At 39.8% G+C, this 20,000-nt stretch overlaps 1 protein-coding gene across 7 annotated transcripts in view; it reads left to right on the top strand.

Annotated features, from left to right (window-relative positions):
* ctnnd2b (catenin (cadherin-associated protein), delta 2b) overlaps positions 1 to 20,000 on the top strand; it is a 367,161-nt gene that overhangs the window by 333,488 nt on the left and 13,673 nt on the right. For 4 of the 7 annotated variants that reach the window (XM_061936381.2, XM_061936356.2, XM_061936388.2 and 1 more), the window contains 4 exons: positions 173 to 323; positions 4,315 to 4,567; positions 12,128 to 12,221; positions 12,286 to 12,412. In XM_061936381.2, the coding sequence (XP_061792365.2) occupies positions 173 to 323; positions 4,315 to 4,567; positions 12,128 to 12,221; positions 12,286 to 12,412 (625 nt within the window). The remainder of the gene's footprint in view (positions 1 to 172; positions 324 to 4,314; positions 4,568 to 12,127; positions 12,222 to 12,285; positions 12,413 to 20,000) is intronic. The other 3 variants (XM_061936403.2, XM_061936364.2, XM_061936396.2) reach the window with 1 other exon arrangement.

Here is a 20,000-nt window from a genome sequence, read left to right on the forward strand (position 1 = left end):
CCCAGAACGGAGCCCTGGGCAACTCCACATGACATCATACAAAGCAAATTTAGAAGTTCTTCCATTTTTATAAGAAGTAAACCACTGGAGAAGAGTAACAAAAATAAACAATTTCAGATTGAAGTCGATGAATCTGTGATCCACATGCAGTATCATCTTTGTCCATGTCCAGTGGTCGGTCTACATCCGGGCTGCAGTGCGCAAGGAGAAGGGCCTGCCGATCCTGGTGGAGTTACTGAGGATAGACAATGACCGGGTGGTCTGTGCCATTGCCACCGCCTTGAGAAACATGGCTCTGGACATCAGGAACAAGGAACTCATCGGTAAGTACAACCAAAAAAAAGCCTATGAAGGTTCTCGTTCATCCAGGTGGTCGTCAGCTCAGGGTGTTCAGTCGATGGCAACTGGACTGCTGGGTTTGTCTCGGAAGAGGTTTCGCCGTTCATCCCAGTAGACTTCATCAGGAAACTGCAGTCCTTTGAGAACAAAAATGTACCGATTCTGGACAGGGAGGACAGATGGTATGAAAGGAGTGAGGGAAGGTTGGAAAACCATCCTTGAACAGAGGAGGTGGTCTGCGACGCCACCTGTCTCCCACATACAACACTGTCCTTTCAACCATTCCTAAAAGACTCTGCAATTTAGCCTCCTACCAATAACATGAGTTAGACACATTCTGCTCACAGATGCTCCTTTGTGTAATTTGTTTACAACTGAATGGAATGCTTACGCGGGGGATTCCGACCATAGGCGCCAATCCTGTGCAATGCCGAGCACCCTTGTGGGATTGATGGCAAATTCTTTCTCCTCACCCGGAATAAAACGCACATGCTCAGGCCCCTTCTACACCAAGGTTATCCAGGGTAAATCCCACCTAACCTTATCCGTTTCCACACACACACAATGGTCGTTTAAGACCCCCTCCGTCAGCCGTCAGCCGGCGCAACGCGACCTAATACGCATGCGCAGAAAATGCGTATTAGCAGCTGACACAACATTTGGGGTTCTTATAATGTAGCAATAATTCATGTTTCAAAAGGTAGGTAGGTAGGTCTTTATTGTCATTGAACAAGTACAAGGAAACTTTGTTTTCAGCACAAACCCATTCAAGATGAGACAAACAAACAGTGTACAGGGTTACAGAACAGGAACGCTGGTGTGTCGCCCCAAGGCGCCCCGTTACAAATCTGAAAAAGATAAACGTTGGGGGAGGATGAGTAAAAACATACAATCTAGACTGGACTGGGAAAAAACCTCCATAGCAAAACACATATATATATTACAACATACATCTGGAGACTTGCAATAGAGGGGAGGGAGTGGGGGGCCACGGTAGCAGGCTGCAGTCCATCACCCCTAAGGGATTCGCGTCAAAGGGAGTTGGATGGAGGGGGTGGGGTGTGTGTGCGTGGTGTATATTTTTTGTGGATGCATGTGTGTGTGTGTAAGCCTGCCGTGTGTCTCTGCTCCGCGGCCTTGGTGTCGCGCAGTCGCTATTCAGTCCAAAGTCAACAACAACAACAGGTGTGTGTCCTCCACAAGAAGGGAGTTTATTGCGTCTTCGCTGCACAAAAGTTACATTTTCTCAATGAAGTAGATCGCGTGATTGGACTGTCAAGTTCGTTCCAGATCTTTGGGCCTTTGCATGTTATACTAAAGATTGTGCCTTTGAGTTTACGGCATTTGCCCTTTGAGCCTATGTTTTTTTCTCATGATAGAAATGAGCTCACAGAGCCGGTCATTCAGCTTCTATGAACGCCAATAAAGGAAGTCTAAGTCCGAGTCTTACATACCACGTCTGACATCACACATGTAAGACCTTGCTCTTCGGAGGATTCATCTTCTAAAAGAGTGGATTTGAGTGAGCGTTTAAAGTCCGACCGGGTTACGGCTCGTATTACTTCCTTTTTTGAAGGACTCGTCATTTATCTTGATAACTCGGAGAAGTGTTGCGCCATATGATGATGCAGGAATTCAGATGTGGTTCAGACCAGGATCCATTCAGGATTAAGGAGTGCTTCAAGAGGCAGAGAGTGTCTCACCTTATAAAATAAGCCGAAATATTTTGATAGTTTTGCTGTAATGTGTTTTTTGAAATTTAGGAATTCATCAATATAAATGCCTTGGGATTTTGGTTGTTGCACTCTTTCTATAACCCTGTTGTTGATATTCATGCATTATTATATTTTTGTCCATTTTTGTTTCATCTGACATCACATGGACAAAGATACGACCTTCTGGAGGAAAGTTCTGTGGTCAGATGAAACAAAAATGGAGCTGTTTGGCCACAATACCCAGCAATATGTTTGGAGGAGAAAAGGTGAAGCCTTTAATCCCAGGAACACCATCCCTACCGTCAAGCATGGTGGTGGTAGTATTATGCTCTGGGCCTGTTTTGCTGCCAATGGAACTGCTGCTTTAAATGGGACAATGAAAAAGGAGGATTAGCTCCAAATTCTTCCGTGTGTTACCCAGTTTCCCCTAGGGCAACAACGTTAATATATATTTGAGGAAAAATTATTCATCCATAAATTTGCCACACCTTTTATTAGCCGCAGGGTGCAAAGGGTAGGAAAAAAAGTAGCGGTTTAAAGTCCGGAATTTATGGTATTCCTGACCTAGGCCGAACATAAATATATCTAATTAATATGTAAGGATGTTATCGCAGTAATTTTGAGGAAACTATGAAAATAAACAACAATCTTCTTTGTTTTCTGAAGGGATGATGACTATTCCTCCATATTTAGGGCGTCAACATCGGACATGATCGTCGTCCGCTGTATGAATTCACTTCCATGGTCTGGAAATGACGTAAACACGTGGCTTGGCATCGTCTCGCTGAAATAAGCAGGGGCGTCCATGATAACGTTGCTTGGATGGCAACATATGTTGCTCCAAAAGCTGTATGTACCTTTCAGCATTAATGGCACCTTCACAGATGTGTAAGTTACCCATGTCTTGGGCACTAATACACCCCCATACCATCACACATGCTGCCTATTACACTTTCACCCTAGAACAGTCCGGATGGTTATTTTCCTCTATGGTCCACAGTTTCCAAGAACAATTTGAAATGTGGACTCGTCAGACCACAGAACACTTTTCCACTTTGTATCAGTCCATCTTAGATGAGCTCGGGCCCAGCGAAGCCGGCGGCGTTTCTGGGTGTTGTTGATAAATGGCTTTGGCTTTGCATAGTAGAGTTTTAACTTGCACTTACAGATGTAGCGACCAACTGTAGTTACTGACAGTGGTTTTTTTAAGTGTTCCTGAGCCCATGTGGTGACATCCTTTACACACCGATGTGGCTTTTTGATGCAGTACCGCCTGAGGGATCCAAGGTGTGTAATATCATGGCTTACCTGCAGTGATTTCTCCAGATTCTCTGAACCGTTTGATGATATTACGGAGCGTAGATGGTGAAATCCCTAAATTCCTTGCAATAGCTGCTTGAGAAATGTTGTTCTTAAACAATTTGCTCAGGCATTTGTTGACAAAGTGGCGACCCTCGCCCCATCCTTGTTTGTGAATGACTGAAGCTGCTTTTATACCCAATCATGGCACCCACCTTTTCCCAATTAGCCCGTTCACCTGTGGGATGTTCCAAATAATAATAAATAATAATAATATATTTTATTTGTAAAAAGCACTTTATATTGAGTAAACAATCTCAAAGTGCTACAGTGTATTAAAAAAAAGTATTAAAATAAAATAAAAATAATAAATAAGTAAAAAAAAAAAAAAAAAAAAAAGATAATAAAGAAATAAATACAAATAAAAACTAGAACAGCCAAATAGCTATTACTAGTATGCATATATCTAAAAAAAAAAAAAAAAAAAAAGGCTTTTTTAAAAAGAAGGGCTTTTAAGCCTTTTTTAAAAGCATCCACAGTCTGTGGTGCCCTCAGGTGGTCAGGGAGAGCATTCCACAGACTGGGAGCGGCGGAGCAGAAAGCCCGGTCTCCCATTGTTCGTAGCTTTTTCCTCGGAGGTTGGAGGCGGTTAGCCTGTTGGGAGCGGAGGTGTCGTGTGGAGGATTTGGGGGTGAGTAGTTCTTTGAGGTAGAAGGGGGCATTTCCATAGCTAAATAAGTGTTTGATGAGCATTCCTTAACTTTCTCACTCTTTTTTGCCACTTGTGCCAGCTTTTTTTGAAACATGTTGCAGGCATTAAATTCCAAATGAGCTAATATTTGCCAAAAAAATAACCAAATCATTGTATTCTCTTTTTATTTACCATTTACACAACGTGACAACTTCACTGCTTTTGGGGCTTTTGTATTTGACTAATTTTGAGGAGTGATCATTCGTGCAGGTAAATATGCCATGAGGGACCTGGTGCACCGTTTGCCCGGTGGCAGTGCGAACAACAGCGGCGGCGGAGGAAGCGGCGGCGGCGTCGCCAACAGCTGCACTCTTGTCGGAAAGACGATGTCAGACGACACCATCACGGCCATCTGCTGCGCTCTGCACGAGGTCATCACCAAAAACATGGAGAACACCAAGGCCCTGAGGGACGCCGGAGGCATCGAGAAGCTCATTGGCGTCGCCCGCACCAAAGGAGACAAGTAAGTGGAATGGGAAGACGGATATTGTATCCTTTTTTGTGTGTGCTAATACATACCGTATTTTTCGGAGTATAAGTCGCTCCGGAGTATAAGTCGCACCGGCCGAAAATGCATAATAAAGAAGGAAAAAAACATATATAAGTCGCACTGGAGTATAAGTCGCATTTTTGGGGGAAATGTATTTGATAAAAGCCAACAGCAAGAATAGACATTTGAAAGGCAATTTAAAATAAATGAAGAATAGTGAACAACAGGCTGAATAAGTGTACGTTATATGAGGCATAAATAACCAACTGGTATGTTAACGTAACATATTATGGTAAGAGTCATTCAAATAACTATAACATATAGAACATGCTATACAATCTGTCACTCCTAATCGCTAAATCCCATGAAATCTTATACGTCTAGTCTCTTACGTGAATGAGATCAATAATATTATTTGATATTTTACGCTAATATGTTAATCATTTCACACATAAGTCGCTCCTGAGTATAAGTCGCACCCCCGGCCAAACTATGAAAAAAACTGCCACTTATAGTCCGAAAAATACGGTACTTTGAAAATCAACTTTTACCTTGAAAATAATTTTTTGTCTTGAAAATCCACTCTTACCTTGAAAATAATTTTTTGTCTTGAAAATCCACTTTTACCTTGAAAATAATTTTTTTGTCTTGAAAATCAACTTTTACCTTGAAAATAATTTTTTGTCTTGAAAATCCACTTTTACCTTGAAAATAATTTTTTGTCTTGAAAATCAACTTTTACCTTGAAAATAATTTTTTGTCTTGAAAATCAACTTTCACCTTGAAAATCAGTGTTTGTCTTGAAAATCAACTTTTACCTTGAAAATCATTTTTGTCTTGAAAATCAACTTTTACCTTGAAAATCAACTTTTACCTTGAAAATCAACTTTTACCTTGACAATAATTTTTTGTCTTGAAAATCCACTTTTACCTTGAAAATCAACTTTTACCTTGACAATAATTTTTTGTCTTGAAAATCCACTTTTACCTGAAAATCAGTTTTTGTCTTGAAAATCAGTTTTTGTCTTGAAAATCAACTTTTACCTTGAAAATCAACTTTTACCTTGAAAATCATTTTTGTCTTGAAAATCAACGTTTATCTTGAAAATCAACTTTTACCTTGAAAATCAACTTTTACCTTGACAATAATTTTTTGTCTTGAAAATCCACTTTTACCTTGAAAATAATTTTTTGTCTTGAAAATCATTTTTTGTCTTGAAAATCAACTTTTACCTTGAAAATCAGTTTTTGTCTTGAAAATCAACTTTTACCTTGAAAATCAACTTTTACCTTGAAAATAATTTTTTGTCTTGAAAATCCACTTTTACCTTGAAAATCAACTTTTACCTTGAAAATAATTTTTTGTCTTGAAAATAATTTTTTGTCTTGAAAATCAACTTTTACCTTGAAAATCAGTTTTTGTCTTGAAAATCAACTTTTACCTTGAAAATCATTTTTGTCTTGAAAATCAACTTTTACCTTGAAAATCAACTTTTACCTTGAAAATCAACTTTTACCTTGACAATAATTTTTTGTCTTGAAAATCAACTTTTACCTTGAAAATCAGTTTTTGTCTTGAAAATCAACTTTTACCTTGAAAATCAACTTTTACCTTGAAAATCAACTTTTACCTTGAAAATCATTTTTGTCTTGAAAATCAACGTTTATCTTGAAAATCAACTTTTACCTTGAAAATCAACTTTTACCTTGATAATAATTTTTTTGCCTTGAAAATAATTTTTTGTCTTGAAAATCAATTTTTGTCTTGAAAATCAACTTTTACCTTGAAAATCAGTTTTTGTCTTGAAAATCAACTTTTACCTTGAAAATCAACTTTTACCTTGAAAATAATTTTTTGTCTTGAAAATCAACTTTTACCTTGAAAATCAACTTTTACCTTGAAAATAATTTTTTGTCTTGAAAATCCACTTTTACCTTGAAAATCAACTTTTACCTTGAAAATAATTTTTTGTCTTGAAAATAATTTTTTGTCTTGAAAATCAACTTTTACCTTGAAAATCAGTATTTGTCTTGAAAATCAACTTTTACCTTGAAAATCAACTTTTACCTTGAAAATAATTTTTTGTCTTGAAAATCAACTTTTACCTTGAAAATAATTTTTTTGTTTTGAAAATAATTTTTTGTCTTGAAAATCAACTTTTACCTTGAAAATCATTTTTTGTCTTGAAAATCAACTTTTACCTTGAAAATCATTTTTTGTCTTGAAAATCAACTTTTACCTTGAAAATATTTTTTTGTCTTGAAAATAATTTTTTGTCTTGAAAATCAACTTTTACCTTGAAAATAATATTTTGTCTTGAAAATCAACTTTTACCTTGACAATAATTTTTTGTCTTGAAAATCAACTTTTACCTTGAAAATCAACTTTTACCTTGACAATAATTTTTTGTCTTGAAAATCTACTTTTACCTTGAAAATAATTTTTTGTCTTGAAAATAATTTTTTGTCTTGAAAATCAACTTTTACCTTGAAAATGAGTTTTTGTCTTGAAAATCTACTTTTACCTTGAAAATCAACTTTTACCTTGAAAATCAACTTTTACATTGAAAATAATTTTTTGTCTTGAAAATCCACTTTTACCTTGAAAATCAACTTTTACCTTGAAAATAATTTTTTGTCTTGAAAATAATTTTTTGTCTTGAAAATAATTTTTTGTCTTGAAAATCAACTTTTACCTTGAAAATCAGTTTTTGTCTTGAAAATCTACTTTTACCTTGAAAATCAACTTTTACCTTGAAAATCAACTTTTACATTGAAAATAATTTTTTGTCTTGAAAATCCACTTTTACCTTGAAAATCAACTTTTACCTTGAAAATCAGTTTTTGTCTTGAAAATGAACTTTTACCTTGAAAATCAACTTTTACCTTGACAATAATTTTTTGTCTTGAAAATCAACTTTTACTTTGAAAATCAGTTTTTGTCTTGAAAATGAACTTTTACCTTGAAAATTAACTTTTACCTTGAAAATAATTTTTTGTCTTGAAAATCAACTTTTACCTTGAAAATCAACTTTTACCTTGAAAATAATTTTTTTGTTTTGAAAATCATTTTTTGTCTTGAAAATCAACTTTTACCTTGAAAATATTTTTTTGTCTTGAAAATCAACTCTTACCTTGAAAATCAACTTTTACCTTGAAAATAATTTTTTGTCTTGAAAATCAACTTTTACCTTGAAAATAATGTTTTGTCTTGAAAATCAACTTTTACCTTGAAAATAATTTTTTGTCTTGAAAATCAACTTTTACCTTGAAAATAATTTTTTGTCTTGAAAATCAACTTTTACCTTGAAAATCAGTTTTTGTCTTGAAAATCAACTTTTACCTTGAAAATCAACTTTTACCTTGAAAATAATTTTTGTCTTGAAAATCAACTTTTACCTTGAAAATCAACTTTTACCTTGAAAATAATTTTTGTCTTGAAAATCCACTTTTACCTTGAAAATCATTTTTTGCCTTGAAAATCATTTTTTGTCTTGAAAATCATGTTTTGTCTTGAAAATCAACTTTTACCTTGAAAATCATTTTTTGTCTTGAAAATCAACTTTTACCTTGAAAATAATTTTTTACCTTGAAAATCATTTTTTGTCTTGAAAATCAACTTTACCTTGAAAATCAACTTTTACTTTGAAAATCAGTTTTTACCTTGAAAATCAGTTTTTGTCTTCAAAATAATTTTTTGTCTTGAAAATAAACTTTTACCTTGAAAATCAGTTTTTGTCTTGAAAATCAACTTTTACCTTGAAAATCAGTTTTTACGTTGAAAATCAACTTTTACTTTGAAAATCAGTTTTTACCTTGAAAATCATTTTTTGTCTTGAAAATCATTTTTTGCCTTGAAAATCATTTTTTGTCTTGAAAATCATGTTTTGTCTTGAAAATCAACTTTTACCTTGAAAATCATTTTTTGTCTTGAAAATCAACTTTTACCTTGAAAATAATTTTTTACCTTGAAAATCATTTTTTGTCTTGAAAATCAACTTTACCTTGAAAATCAACTTTTACTTTGAAAATCAGTTTTTACCTTGAAAATCAGTTTTTGTCTTCAAAATAATTTTTTGTCTTGAAAATCAACTTTTACCTTGAAAATCAACTTTTACCTTGAAAATCAACTTTTACCTTGAAAATCAGTTTTTACGTTGAAAATGAACTTTTACTTTGAAAATCAGTTTTTACCTTGAAAATCATTTTTTGTCTTGAAAATCAACTTTTGTCAACTTTTTGTCTTGAAAATCATTTTTTGTCTTGAAAATCAACTTTTACCTTGAAAATCAACTTTTACCTTGAAAATAATTTATTGTCTTGAAAATCAACTTTTACCTTGAAAATAATTTTTTACCGTGAAAATCATTTTTTGTCTTGAAAATCATTTTTTGTCTTGAAAATCAACTTTTACTTTGAAAATCGGTTTTTACCTTGAAAATCATTTTTTGTCTTGAAAATCATTTTTTGTATGGAAAATCAACTTTTACCTTGAAAATCAGTTTTTACCTTGAAAATCTTTTTTGTCTTGAAAATCATTTTTTGTCTTGAAAATCAACTTTTACCTTGAAAATAATTTTTTGTCTTGAAAATCAACTTTTACTGTATTTTTTGGAGTATAAGTCGCTCCTGAGTATAAGTCGCACCCCCGGCCAAACTATGAAAAAAACTGCGACTTATAGTCCGAAAAATACGGTATGCATTGTTTTTGATGATAAAATCTCATTTTTTTATTGCAACATTTAAAAATGAGCTAAAGAAACCGCGGCTCACGGACCTTGTGCGCCCCGCCAGCGCCTTCAAGTTGGCCCGCGAGTCGTCGTGAGTTTTAATAATGAAGATGTAAAGTCATTTTAAAAGTCCAATTTACTTGCTGGTTTTTTCGCCGCCAACTTGTGGGCAAAATGAGTATTTCAGGCTTGCGACCAAGTCTCATGCTTTGGATAGGCTCCACTTGCACAAAACACATATACACCCGTTTTTATTAGCGCACACAAATTGGCACAATCGACCATGGATGCATTTCAGCTGTGCGTGTCAGCCTTCAATAATAAAAACAGGCGTTTAGGAAATAAAAGCCAATTAGGCCAAACGCAATAATTGAGGGCACATCTTAACATGTATGATTAAACCTTAATTAAGCAAAAATATGATGTATTCGATTACTCGATTAATCGAGCGGGATATTTGATACTAATTACTAAAATTACTAAAATATTCGATAGCTGCAGCTGTACTATTAATGACGCAAAGGCGATACTATCCCTAAAAGTCTGCTTAATGTTTTGATAGTTTGGTGGAATTCCAAAAAATAGCCAATTCTGCACAAGGCATCAATTTTAAAATGTTGTGCATCTGCAAGATCCGTCCATCCATCTTCTTCTGCTTATCCGAAGTCGGGTCGCGGGGGCAGCAGCCTAAGCAGGGAAGCCCAGACTTCCCTCTCCCCAGCCACTTCGTACAGCTCTTCCCAGGGGGATCCCGAGGCGTCCCCAGGCCAGCCGGGAGACACAGTCTTCCCAACGTATCCTGGGTTTTCCCCGTGGCCTCCTACCGGTCGGACGTGCCCTAAACACCTCCCTAGGGAGGCGTTTGGATGGCATCTTGACCAGATGCCCGAACCACCTCATCTGGCTCGTCCCGATGTGGAGGAGCAGCGGCTTTACTTTGAGCTCCTCCCGGATGGCAGAGCTTCTCACCCTATCTCTAAGGGAGAGACCCTCCACCCGGCAGAGGAAACTCATTTCGGCCGCTTGTACCCGTGATCTTGTCCTTTCTGTCATAACCCAAAGCTCATGACCATAGGTGAGGATGGGAACCTAGATCGACCGGTAAATTGAGAGCTTTGCCTTCTGGCTCAGCTCCTTCTTCACCACAACGGATCGATACAGCGTCCGCATTACTGAAGACGCCGCACCGATCCGCCTGTCGATCTCACCATCCACTCTTCCCTCACTCGTGAACAAGACTCCCAGGTACTTGAACTCCTCCACTTGGGGCAGGGTCTCCTGCCCAACCCGGAGATGGCACGCAACCCTTTTCCGGGCGAGAACCATGGACTCGGACTTGGAGGTGCTGATTCTCATCCCAGTCGCTTCACACTCGGCTGCGAACCGATCCAGTGAGAGCTGAAGATCTTGGCCAGATGAAGCCATCAGGACCACATAATCTGCAAAAAGCAGAGACCTAATCCTGCAGACACCAAACCGGATCCCCTCAATGCCTTGACTGCGCCTAGAAATTCTGTCCATAAGAGTTATGAACAGAATGGGTGACAAAGGGCAGCCTTGGCGGAGTCCAACCCTCACTGGACAACGGGTTCGACTTACCGCCGGCAATCCGGACCAAGCTCTGACACTGATCATACAGGGAGCGGACCGCCACAATCAGACAGTCCGATACCCCATACTTTTGCAAGATGTTTAAAAATATTAGTCCAGTAGGCTTTCAGACCGTCGACTATTCGAGAAATGTGCCATTAATTATTTGTTAGACAGAATTTTTAGGTGCAGTCAGGGCGTTGAGGGGATCCGGTTTGGTGGCTGCAGGATTAGGTCTCTGCTTTTTGCAGATGATGTGGTCCTGATGGCTTCATCTGGCCAGGATCTTCAGCTCTCACTGGATCGGTTCGCAGCCGAATGTGAAGCGACTGGAATGAGAATCAGCACCTCCAAGTCCGAGTCCATGGTTCTCGCCCGGAAAAGGGTGGAGTGCCATCTCCGGGTTGCGGAGGAGACCCTGCCCCAAGTGGAAGAGTTCAAGTACCTCGGAGTCTTGTTCACGAGTGAGGGAAGAGTGGATGGTGAGATCGACAGGCGGATCGGTGCGGCGTCTTCAGTAATGCGGACGCTGTATCGATCCGTTGTGGTGAAGAAGGAGCTGAGCTGGAAGGCAAAGCTCTCAATTTACCGGTCGATCTACGTTCCCATCCTCACCTATGGTCATGAGCTTTGGCTTATGACCGAAAGGACAAGATCACGAGTACAAGCGGCCGAAATTAGTTTCCTCCGCCGGGTGGCGGGTCTCTCCCTTAGAGATAGAGTGAGAAGCTCTGTCATCCGGGGTGAGCTCAAAGTAAAGCCGCTGCTCCTCCACATGGAGAGGAGCCAAATGAGGTGGTTCGGGCATCTGGTCAGGATGCCACCCGAACGCCTCCCTAGGGAGGTGTTTAGGGCACGTTTGACCGGTAGGAGGCCACGGGGAAGACCCAGGGCACAATGGAAAGACTATGTCTCCCGGCTGGCCTGGGAACGCCTCGGGATCCTCCGGGAGGAGCTGGACGAAGTGGCTGGGGAGAGGGAAGTCTGGGCTTCCCTGCTTAGGCTGCTGCCCCTGCGACCTGACCTCGGATAAGCGGAAGAAGATGGATGGATGGATGGATGGAATTATTTGTTAGCAGATTAGTTGAGCACTGGTGTGGACATACCTCGGTCCTGAGGCCAAATCAAACATCCTCCTTCCTTTCCTGGAGGCTTTGCTCGGTCCTCCCAGAAGGCAGATCAACTTTATTCTGTGGTTTCTCCCTCTCTGCTGGATCCCCAGGCATAGTCCCAAAGTGGTGAAAGCGGCGTCCCAGGTTCTCAACAGCATGTGGCAGTACCGAGACCTCCGCAGCCTCTACAAAAAGGTACTTACTCCCGGCGAGTCATACCTCCACGGTTTTTTTTCTCACCTTCCCCCGGTCCCTGCAGGATGGCTACTCCCAGTACCATTTCATTGGCTCTTCGTCCACCATCGAAAGGGACCGACAGCGGCCCTATTCTTCTTCCCGCACGCCCTCCATCTCGCCTGTGCGCGCCTCGCCAAACAATCGATCGGGTGAGTTTTTGTCTTCTGATATCATTTTGTCAGAAAGGATCACCACATTAAATATTCACACACAGTTTTACTGGTCAAACTGTGTGGCCAAAAATGTCAAATATTCTCATTAAATAAAACCTCTTCCTTGTTTTTAATGAATACCTCGGCCTGCTACGCTACTGTATTTGAATGTTGGTCATCACTTGGAGAGCCAAGTGTTTTCAGAGGTGCTACTTGGTGGGAAAAAACTGTGAATTAGAGAAATTTCCAGTAAAAGTGCTACCTTGTCCAACGCTAAGAAGTCCAGTTCTTGCCGAGCATGAAACTATCGTCAAGTAGTCAGTTAAGTCCTTAATTTCTTATGTCGGAGTTATATTTCGGGAAAAGTGGCCCTTTTTTGCGAGACACAAACGTCCACTCCAGAGGACGCTGGTTCTCGGGAGGATATATTGATACAAACAGGGCCGGCTTGTGGCGTAACCACTCTGTGCAGTTGTTTAGGGCCACGACCACTACAAGGGGCCACGTGGTCATGGACTGTGCTTTTGCAAAAATTTCAGCGATATGCATCGATAAATATCCATACATATATATATATATATATATATATATATATATGTAAGTATGTATACGTATGTGTGTGTGTGTGTGTGTGTATATATATATATATATATATATATATATATATATATATATATATATATATATATTTATTTATTTATATATATATATATATATATATATATATATATATAAATATATATATACACATATATATATATTCATATACATATATATACACATATACATACTGTACATATATACATACACATATACATATGTATATATACATACATACACATACATACATATATTCATACATATGTATGTATATGTATGTATATATATATATTTTTCCTCCTGGTCTTTATTTTCATTACATTTTGTTTCCCTTCTGCCTTGATAGCTGAGGGGATTAGGTACATTTATGTGTATATACAGTATATGTGTGTGTGTATGTATATATATATATACAGTATATATATAATTTATTTTTTATTTTATTTTTTATTATTATTATTTTTTTATTTTTTTTTTGGCCCCTGGTGAATGCACAATTGGCCCCTGCTGGATGCACAATTGGCCACCTGGTGGGTGCACTATTGGCCTTTGGTGGATGCACAATTGGCCCCTGGTGGATGCGCAATTGGCCCCTTGGTGGATGCACAATTGGCCCCTGGTGGATGCACAATTGGCACTTGGTGGATGCACAATTGGCCCCTGGTGGATGCACAATTGGCCCTTGGTGGATGCACAATTGGCCCCTGGTGGATGCACAATTGGCCTTTGGTGGATGCACAATTGGCCTTTGGTGGATGCACAATTGGCCCCTGGTGGATGCACAATTGGCCCCTGGTGGATGCACAATTGGCCTTTGGTGGATGCACAATTGGCCCCTGGTGGATGCACAATTGGCCCCTGGTGGATGCACAATTGGCCCTTGGTGGATGCACAATTGGCCCCTGGTGGATGCACAATTGGCCCCTGGTGGATGCACAATTGGCCCCTGGTGGATGCACAATTGGCTTTTGGTGGATGCACAATTGGCCCTTGGTGGATGCACAATTGGCCCCTGGTGGATGCACAATTGGCCCCTGGTGGATGCACAATTGGCTCCCTGGTGGATGCACTATTGGCCTTTGGTGGATGCACAATTGGCACCCTGGTGGATGCACAATTGGCCCCTGGTGGATGCACAATTGGCCCTTGGTGGATGCACAATTGGCCCCTGGTGGATGCACAATTGGCCCTTGGTGGATGCACAATTGGCCCCTGGTGGATGCACAATTGGCCACTGGTGGATGCACAATTGGCCCCTGGTGGATGCACAATTGGCCTTTGGTGGATGCACAATTGGCCCCTGGTGGATAAACAATTGGCCCCTGGTGGATGCACAATTGGCCCCCTGGTGGATACACAATTGGCCCCTGGTGGATGCACAATTTGCCCCTGGTGGATGCACAATTGGTCCTTGGTGGATGCACAATTGGCCCCTGGTGGATACACAATTGGCCCCTGGTGGATGCACAATTGGCCCCTGGTGGATGCACAATTGGCACTTGGTGGATGCACAATTGGCCCCTGGTGGATGCACAATTGGCCCTTGGTGGATGCACAATTGGCCCCTGGTGGATGCACAATTGGCCTTTGGTGGATGCACAATTGGCCTTTGGTGGATGCACAATTGGCCCCTGGTGGATGCACAATTGGCCTTTGGTGGATGCACAATTGGCCCCTGGTGGATGCACAATTGGCCCCTGGTGGATGCACAATTGGCCCTTGGTGGATGCACAATTGGCCCTTGGTGGATGCACAATTGGCCCTTGGTGGATGCACAATTGGCCCCTGGTGGATGCACAATTGGCCCTTGGTGGATGCACAATTGGCCCCTGGTGGATGCACAATTGGCCACTGGTGGATGCACAATTGGCCCCTGGTGGATGCACAATTGGCCCCTGGTGGATAAACAATTGGCCCCTGGTGGATGCACAATTGGCCCCCTGGTGGATACACAATTGGCCCCTGGTGGATGCACAATTTGCCCCTGGTGGATGCACAATTGGTCCTTGGTGGATGCACAATTGGCCTCTGGTGGATACACAATTGGCCCCTGGTGGATGCACAATTGGCCCCTGGTGGATGCACAATTGGCCTTTGGTGGATGCACAATTGGCCTTTGGTGGATGCACAATTGGCCCCTGGTGGATGTACAATTGGCCCCTGGTGGATGCACAATTGGCCCCTGGTGGTTACAAAATTTGCCCTAATTGCCGGGCAATTTTGGTGTTGATAAATGCTAACTTTAGCATGCTAACTTTAACATGCTAACTTTAGCATGCTAACTTTAGCATGCTAGCTGTTAGCATGCGTCAATGAGTTACGTGACGCATAAAAAACCGTCTAAAACAGTTAGCATGTGTCAAGCACCAAGTGGCATGACTCAAAGGCGCGCCGCTAAAAAAGTTAGCATGCTAACATTGACATGCTAAAGGTTAGCATGTGACAAGTACCATGTTGTTTGAGTTTGAGGCTAAACAAGTTAAAATGCTAAAGTTAACAAGTTTAAAAACAAGACTGTTAAAAAAAAAAAAACACAAATACCAAAGCAGCACTTAAATGACATTTTAACGGAGCAAATTTGAAATAAAATGTTGTGTTGTCTTCAAGATATTTCTTAATGTCTGCACGTTTCTTGTTAAATATGTTTCTCCTTTTCAAAATAATGTATCATAGAAAGATTTTGTTACAGCGGTGGTTTAAATTGTTGCAAAAAATAATTTTTGTTACTGTAAGTTGAAATCGCTGAATGATGATGTCACTTCCGGAGGTCACTTCCTGCTAGTTGATGTCATTTCCGCTAAATCACTTCCTGTTAGCGTTTTTGACTCAATGTGGAAAGACTGGCAAACATTTATTTCTACATGACCTGAACTAATTCGTTGCCATCTATCTCGAATACGGTGCAGGTACGTTGTTTATAAGAAGTTTATTTCATGTTGGAAGCGTTTAAAAGCATAGAAAGTGGCGATAGTTAAGAGCTTTTTGACACCCATCACTCCACGTACAATTCGAAGAAGAAATGCGACAGTCGCCCTCTGCTGGTCATGTTGTGACACTGCAGCCACATTTGAATAGTCATGGCAGCAATTTAAACTATTTTGTTTACAATCCCTAGTAAAATATGATGCAAATGTGTAAAAAAAAAAAATCCTAATAAGCTCAATTGTATTACTTTATTTTTCAGTTCTTTTACCGACATGTCTATGGAGAATTGCATGTCTATGGAGAATTGTTGAAGTAAATGCTGAAATCTTCATAGGCTGTGGTTTACCTGGGTGTTAAGTGGGTGTTTCCACACACTGTGCGAGAACATTCAAGTGTATTTCTGCTTGCAGACATATATATATTCACCAAGCTCTGTAGAAACAAATACTGACCGCTATTTTGGTACTTATCAATGAATAAGTACTCTGCTCCTGCGGTGTGTGAGTGCCAACTAACTACGGAAGCCTGTATGTGTGTGTATATATACATATACATATACAGTATACATATATACAGTAGCTCCAATACACCACTGTATATAGTGTGTGTATGTGGGGGGGGGGATTCTAATAATAGTAATAAGTAATATTAAGACCAAAATGGGGCCACAAACAAAATCTTGTTTAGGGCCTCACATGTGTGATGTAGTATTTACTACAGTCTAAGTTGAAGTTGAGCGTTTCCAAGTATTGGAGTGAGTGTTTCTTCAGGAGAGAATAGAGTAAAATGAGAGTTGCTATTGGCTGGTGAGCGCCATGTCACCACCTCCTCCCCTCAGCACATATGGCATGTGTTTCTGTGGCTTCCTCCTCTTCTTCCGGCCTCCTCCCACAAGCCACAGACTCCAGAAGGGATGTGGGCGTGCAGAATTGCGTGTCCTTCTGTGTGATTGCACACGACAAACGTCACCTGGGATTGTCTCCTAAAGTGACTAGACCAGGGGTGTCACAACTCCGGCTCGTGGTATCTGTAATGTGGCTGGGTTTTTATATGGTATACAAATAGTCAGCAGTCTAATTCCTGCCATTTTGACGCCATCTGGTGGCCATTATCCGTATGTCAGTGTGATTGTATTCACCGCATTTACGTATATGACCCAATCCAAACAACCTCCCCTAGTCATGGTACAGGGGGAAAAAAATTCAATCAGCACAAAAATTCAATGAAGATCTTCACACATGACACATTCTGATCATTGAACTTTGTGGATATTATAAAAAAGATAAAACGTCCAATTGGCATAACAAAATCCTAACTACACCCGTTTAAATCCATTACAAGGGATGATGGGAAAAATGCAAAACGCTCTCTCCACTCTTATCCATTTTTGCCGCATTTTAGCTGCTTGATATTTCTGATTGATTAAAAAACTTTAAGGACGTTGTTGCGGACGTAAACAAGTTATATTATAAAAATATTTTGTAATCATATATATACGTGCATATATACGTGTGTGTATATATATATATATATATATATATATATATATATATATATATATATATATATATATATATATATATATATATATATATTGCATTTTCCCATCATCCCTTATATATGTGTATATATATATATATATATATATATATATATATATATATATATATATATATATATATATATATATATATATATATATTGCATTTTCCCATCATCCCTTATATATGTGTATATGTATATATATATATATATATATATATATATATATATATATATATATATATATATGTATGTGTGGGAAAAAAATCACAAGACTATTTCATCTCTACAGGCCTGTTTCATGAGGGGGGGTACCCTCAATCATCAGGAGGTTTTAATGGGAGCATTCGCATACCATGGTTTATATAGGGCACAGAGTGGGTGGGTACAGGCTGGCGTAGGGGCGTGGTGATTGGCTCATGTGTTACCTAGGAGGTGTTTCCGTCTATGGCGGTATGCTGTCACAATTTTGCTGCGCTTGTTGAGGGATGACAGGTCTGGACGGTAAATAATAAACAGTTTCTCTTTCAAGCATAGGTTGCATCTTTTATTACCACTATTGTAAGGTGTGCTGGATGCAAGAATTTGCCATGTTATTGAATATTCAACATTATTGTCTTTGAGGTCCCAAATGTGTTTGCTGAGTTCTGTGGTATTTCGCAAGTTTTTGTTCCTGAAAGAAGCCTTGTGATTGTTCCATCTGGTTTTGAATTCTCCCTCGGTTAATCCTACATATGTGTCGGATGTGTTAATGTCCTTGCGTATTACCTTAGATTGGTAGACAACTGATGTTTGTAAGCACCCCCCGTTGAGAGGGCAATCAGGTCTGTTATTTCTCAGGTTGAAAGTGACGTCAAGGAAGTTGACGGTTTGCTTGTTGGCTTCAATTGTGATCCGTAGGCCGTTCTCTTTGAAAATTTGGCATATGCGCTTCTTGGTATTCTCGCTGCTCCTTGGCGAGGCGCGACACACTGCCAGTCCGTCATCACGGTAAATACCAAGGTTCAGATTGAGGCTAGCGAGCTGGGAGAGGAGGAAACTCCCAACGAGTTCACACGTTTCTGCTCCGTCAAAACTTCCCATAGTGACGTCAAATGTTGCATTGCTCTTTTTTTTGCCATGGTGTACTGTTGTGGATGAGAATGGAGTTTTTTGCGTGGATGATGATGTTTCTTTCGTTGCCTGTGATTGAGTCGTAGTCTGAGGCGAAGTCTAGTGCTTGAGTCAGTAGGTCTTATGTGATGGAAGGGTAAAATTCCTCGATATCAAAGGAGATAAAGTTGTGCTGTTGTTTGTCTTGGATGTTGTTGAACCATTTGATTACTGCTGCTGTATTTCTCCATTGGTTGAGTGGTGTTTTGTCCTTGATTTTTGTGTTGACTCTGTCCAGGATTATTTTGCTGATTTTTCCTATTTCAGATTTAGTTGGGTTTATTAGTCGGCATGTTGGGTTATTTGCGAAGTTGGGTTTGTGGTCCTTCAATGTGATGAAGGCTTCCTTGTTGGCTGTGGCGTCCACCCTGTCCTCAATGTCCAGTTCAGCCGCGATCCTTTTATTTTCCAGGTGGATGTTCTGTAAGGTGTTGGGTTGCGCTTTTTTGTATGATTTGGTGATGCTTCTGTCCAGTAAGGTGTGGTGTTCTGGTATGTCCATTCTGTAGAAGTTTGTGGTTTTATCGGCAGCTATGATGAGGTTGTTTACTTTCTTGATGCGCTCCTTGTCATTTTTCAGCTTGGTGAGGAGTGGGTTGCGGATTGGCTTGAATTTGACTGATTGTATCATTTTGAGCATGTCGTTCTCAAAATCCTTTAGTTCCTCAACTGTGGGTGGGTTCTTGGTGGATTTGAATCCGTAAGTTTTCTTTTGCGTTCCTTTTGTTTCAGGGTGGAGGAAAAAATGTGCTTTCCACCGCATCCTTCTTAGGAAGTGTTCCGTCTTTTCTATGAGCCTTAGCTTGTAGTCATTCTGCGCGGGTATGGGAATGTTCTTCGTGGAGTAGTCTCAAACCACAACAAAACAATTGCAAATGAGCCGTCGGCCCCCAGACAGAGCGACTCCAAAACCAACAAAGACTGTAACTGCCGAAAGAAACCTGATTGCCCTCTCAAAGGGGGGGTGCTTACAAACATCAGTTGTCTACCAATCTAAGGTAATACGCAAGGACATTAACACATCCGACACATATGTAGGATTAACCGAGGGTGAATTCAAAACCAGATGGAACAATCACAAGGCTTCTTTCAGGAACAAAAACCTGCGAAATACCACAGAACTCAGCAAACACATTTGGGACCTCAAAGACAATAATGTTGAATATTCAATAACATGGCAAATTCTTGCATCCAGCACACCTTACAATAGTGGTAATAAAAGATGCAACCTATGCTTGAAAGAGAAACTGTTTATTATTTACCGTCCAGACCTGTCATCCCTCAACAAGCGCAGCGAAATTGTAACAACATGCCGCCATAGACGGAAACACCTCCTAGGTAACACATGAGCCAATCACCACGCCCC

Source organism: Nerophis lumbriciformis, linkage group LG03 (assembly GCF_033978685.3).
Source record: "Nerophis lumbriciformis linkage group LG03, RoL_Nlum_v2.1, whole genome shotgun sequence".
In the NCBI taxonomy this organism is placed as follows: domain Eukaryota; kingdom Metazoa; phylum Chordata; class Actinopteri; order Syngnathiformes; family Syngnathidae; genus Nerophis; species Nerophis lumbriciformis.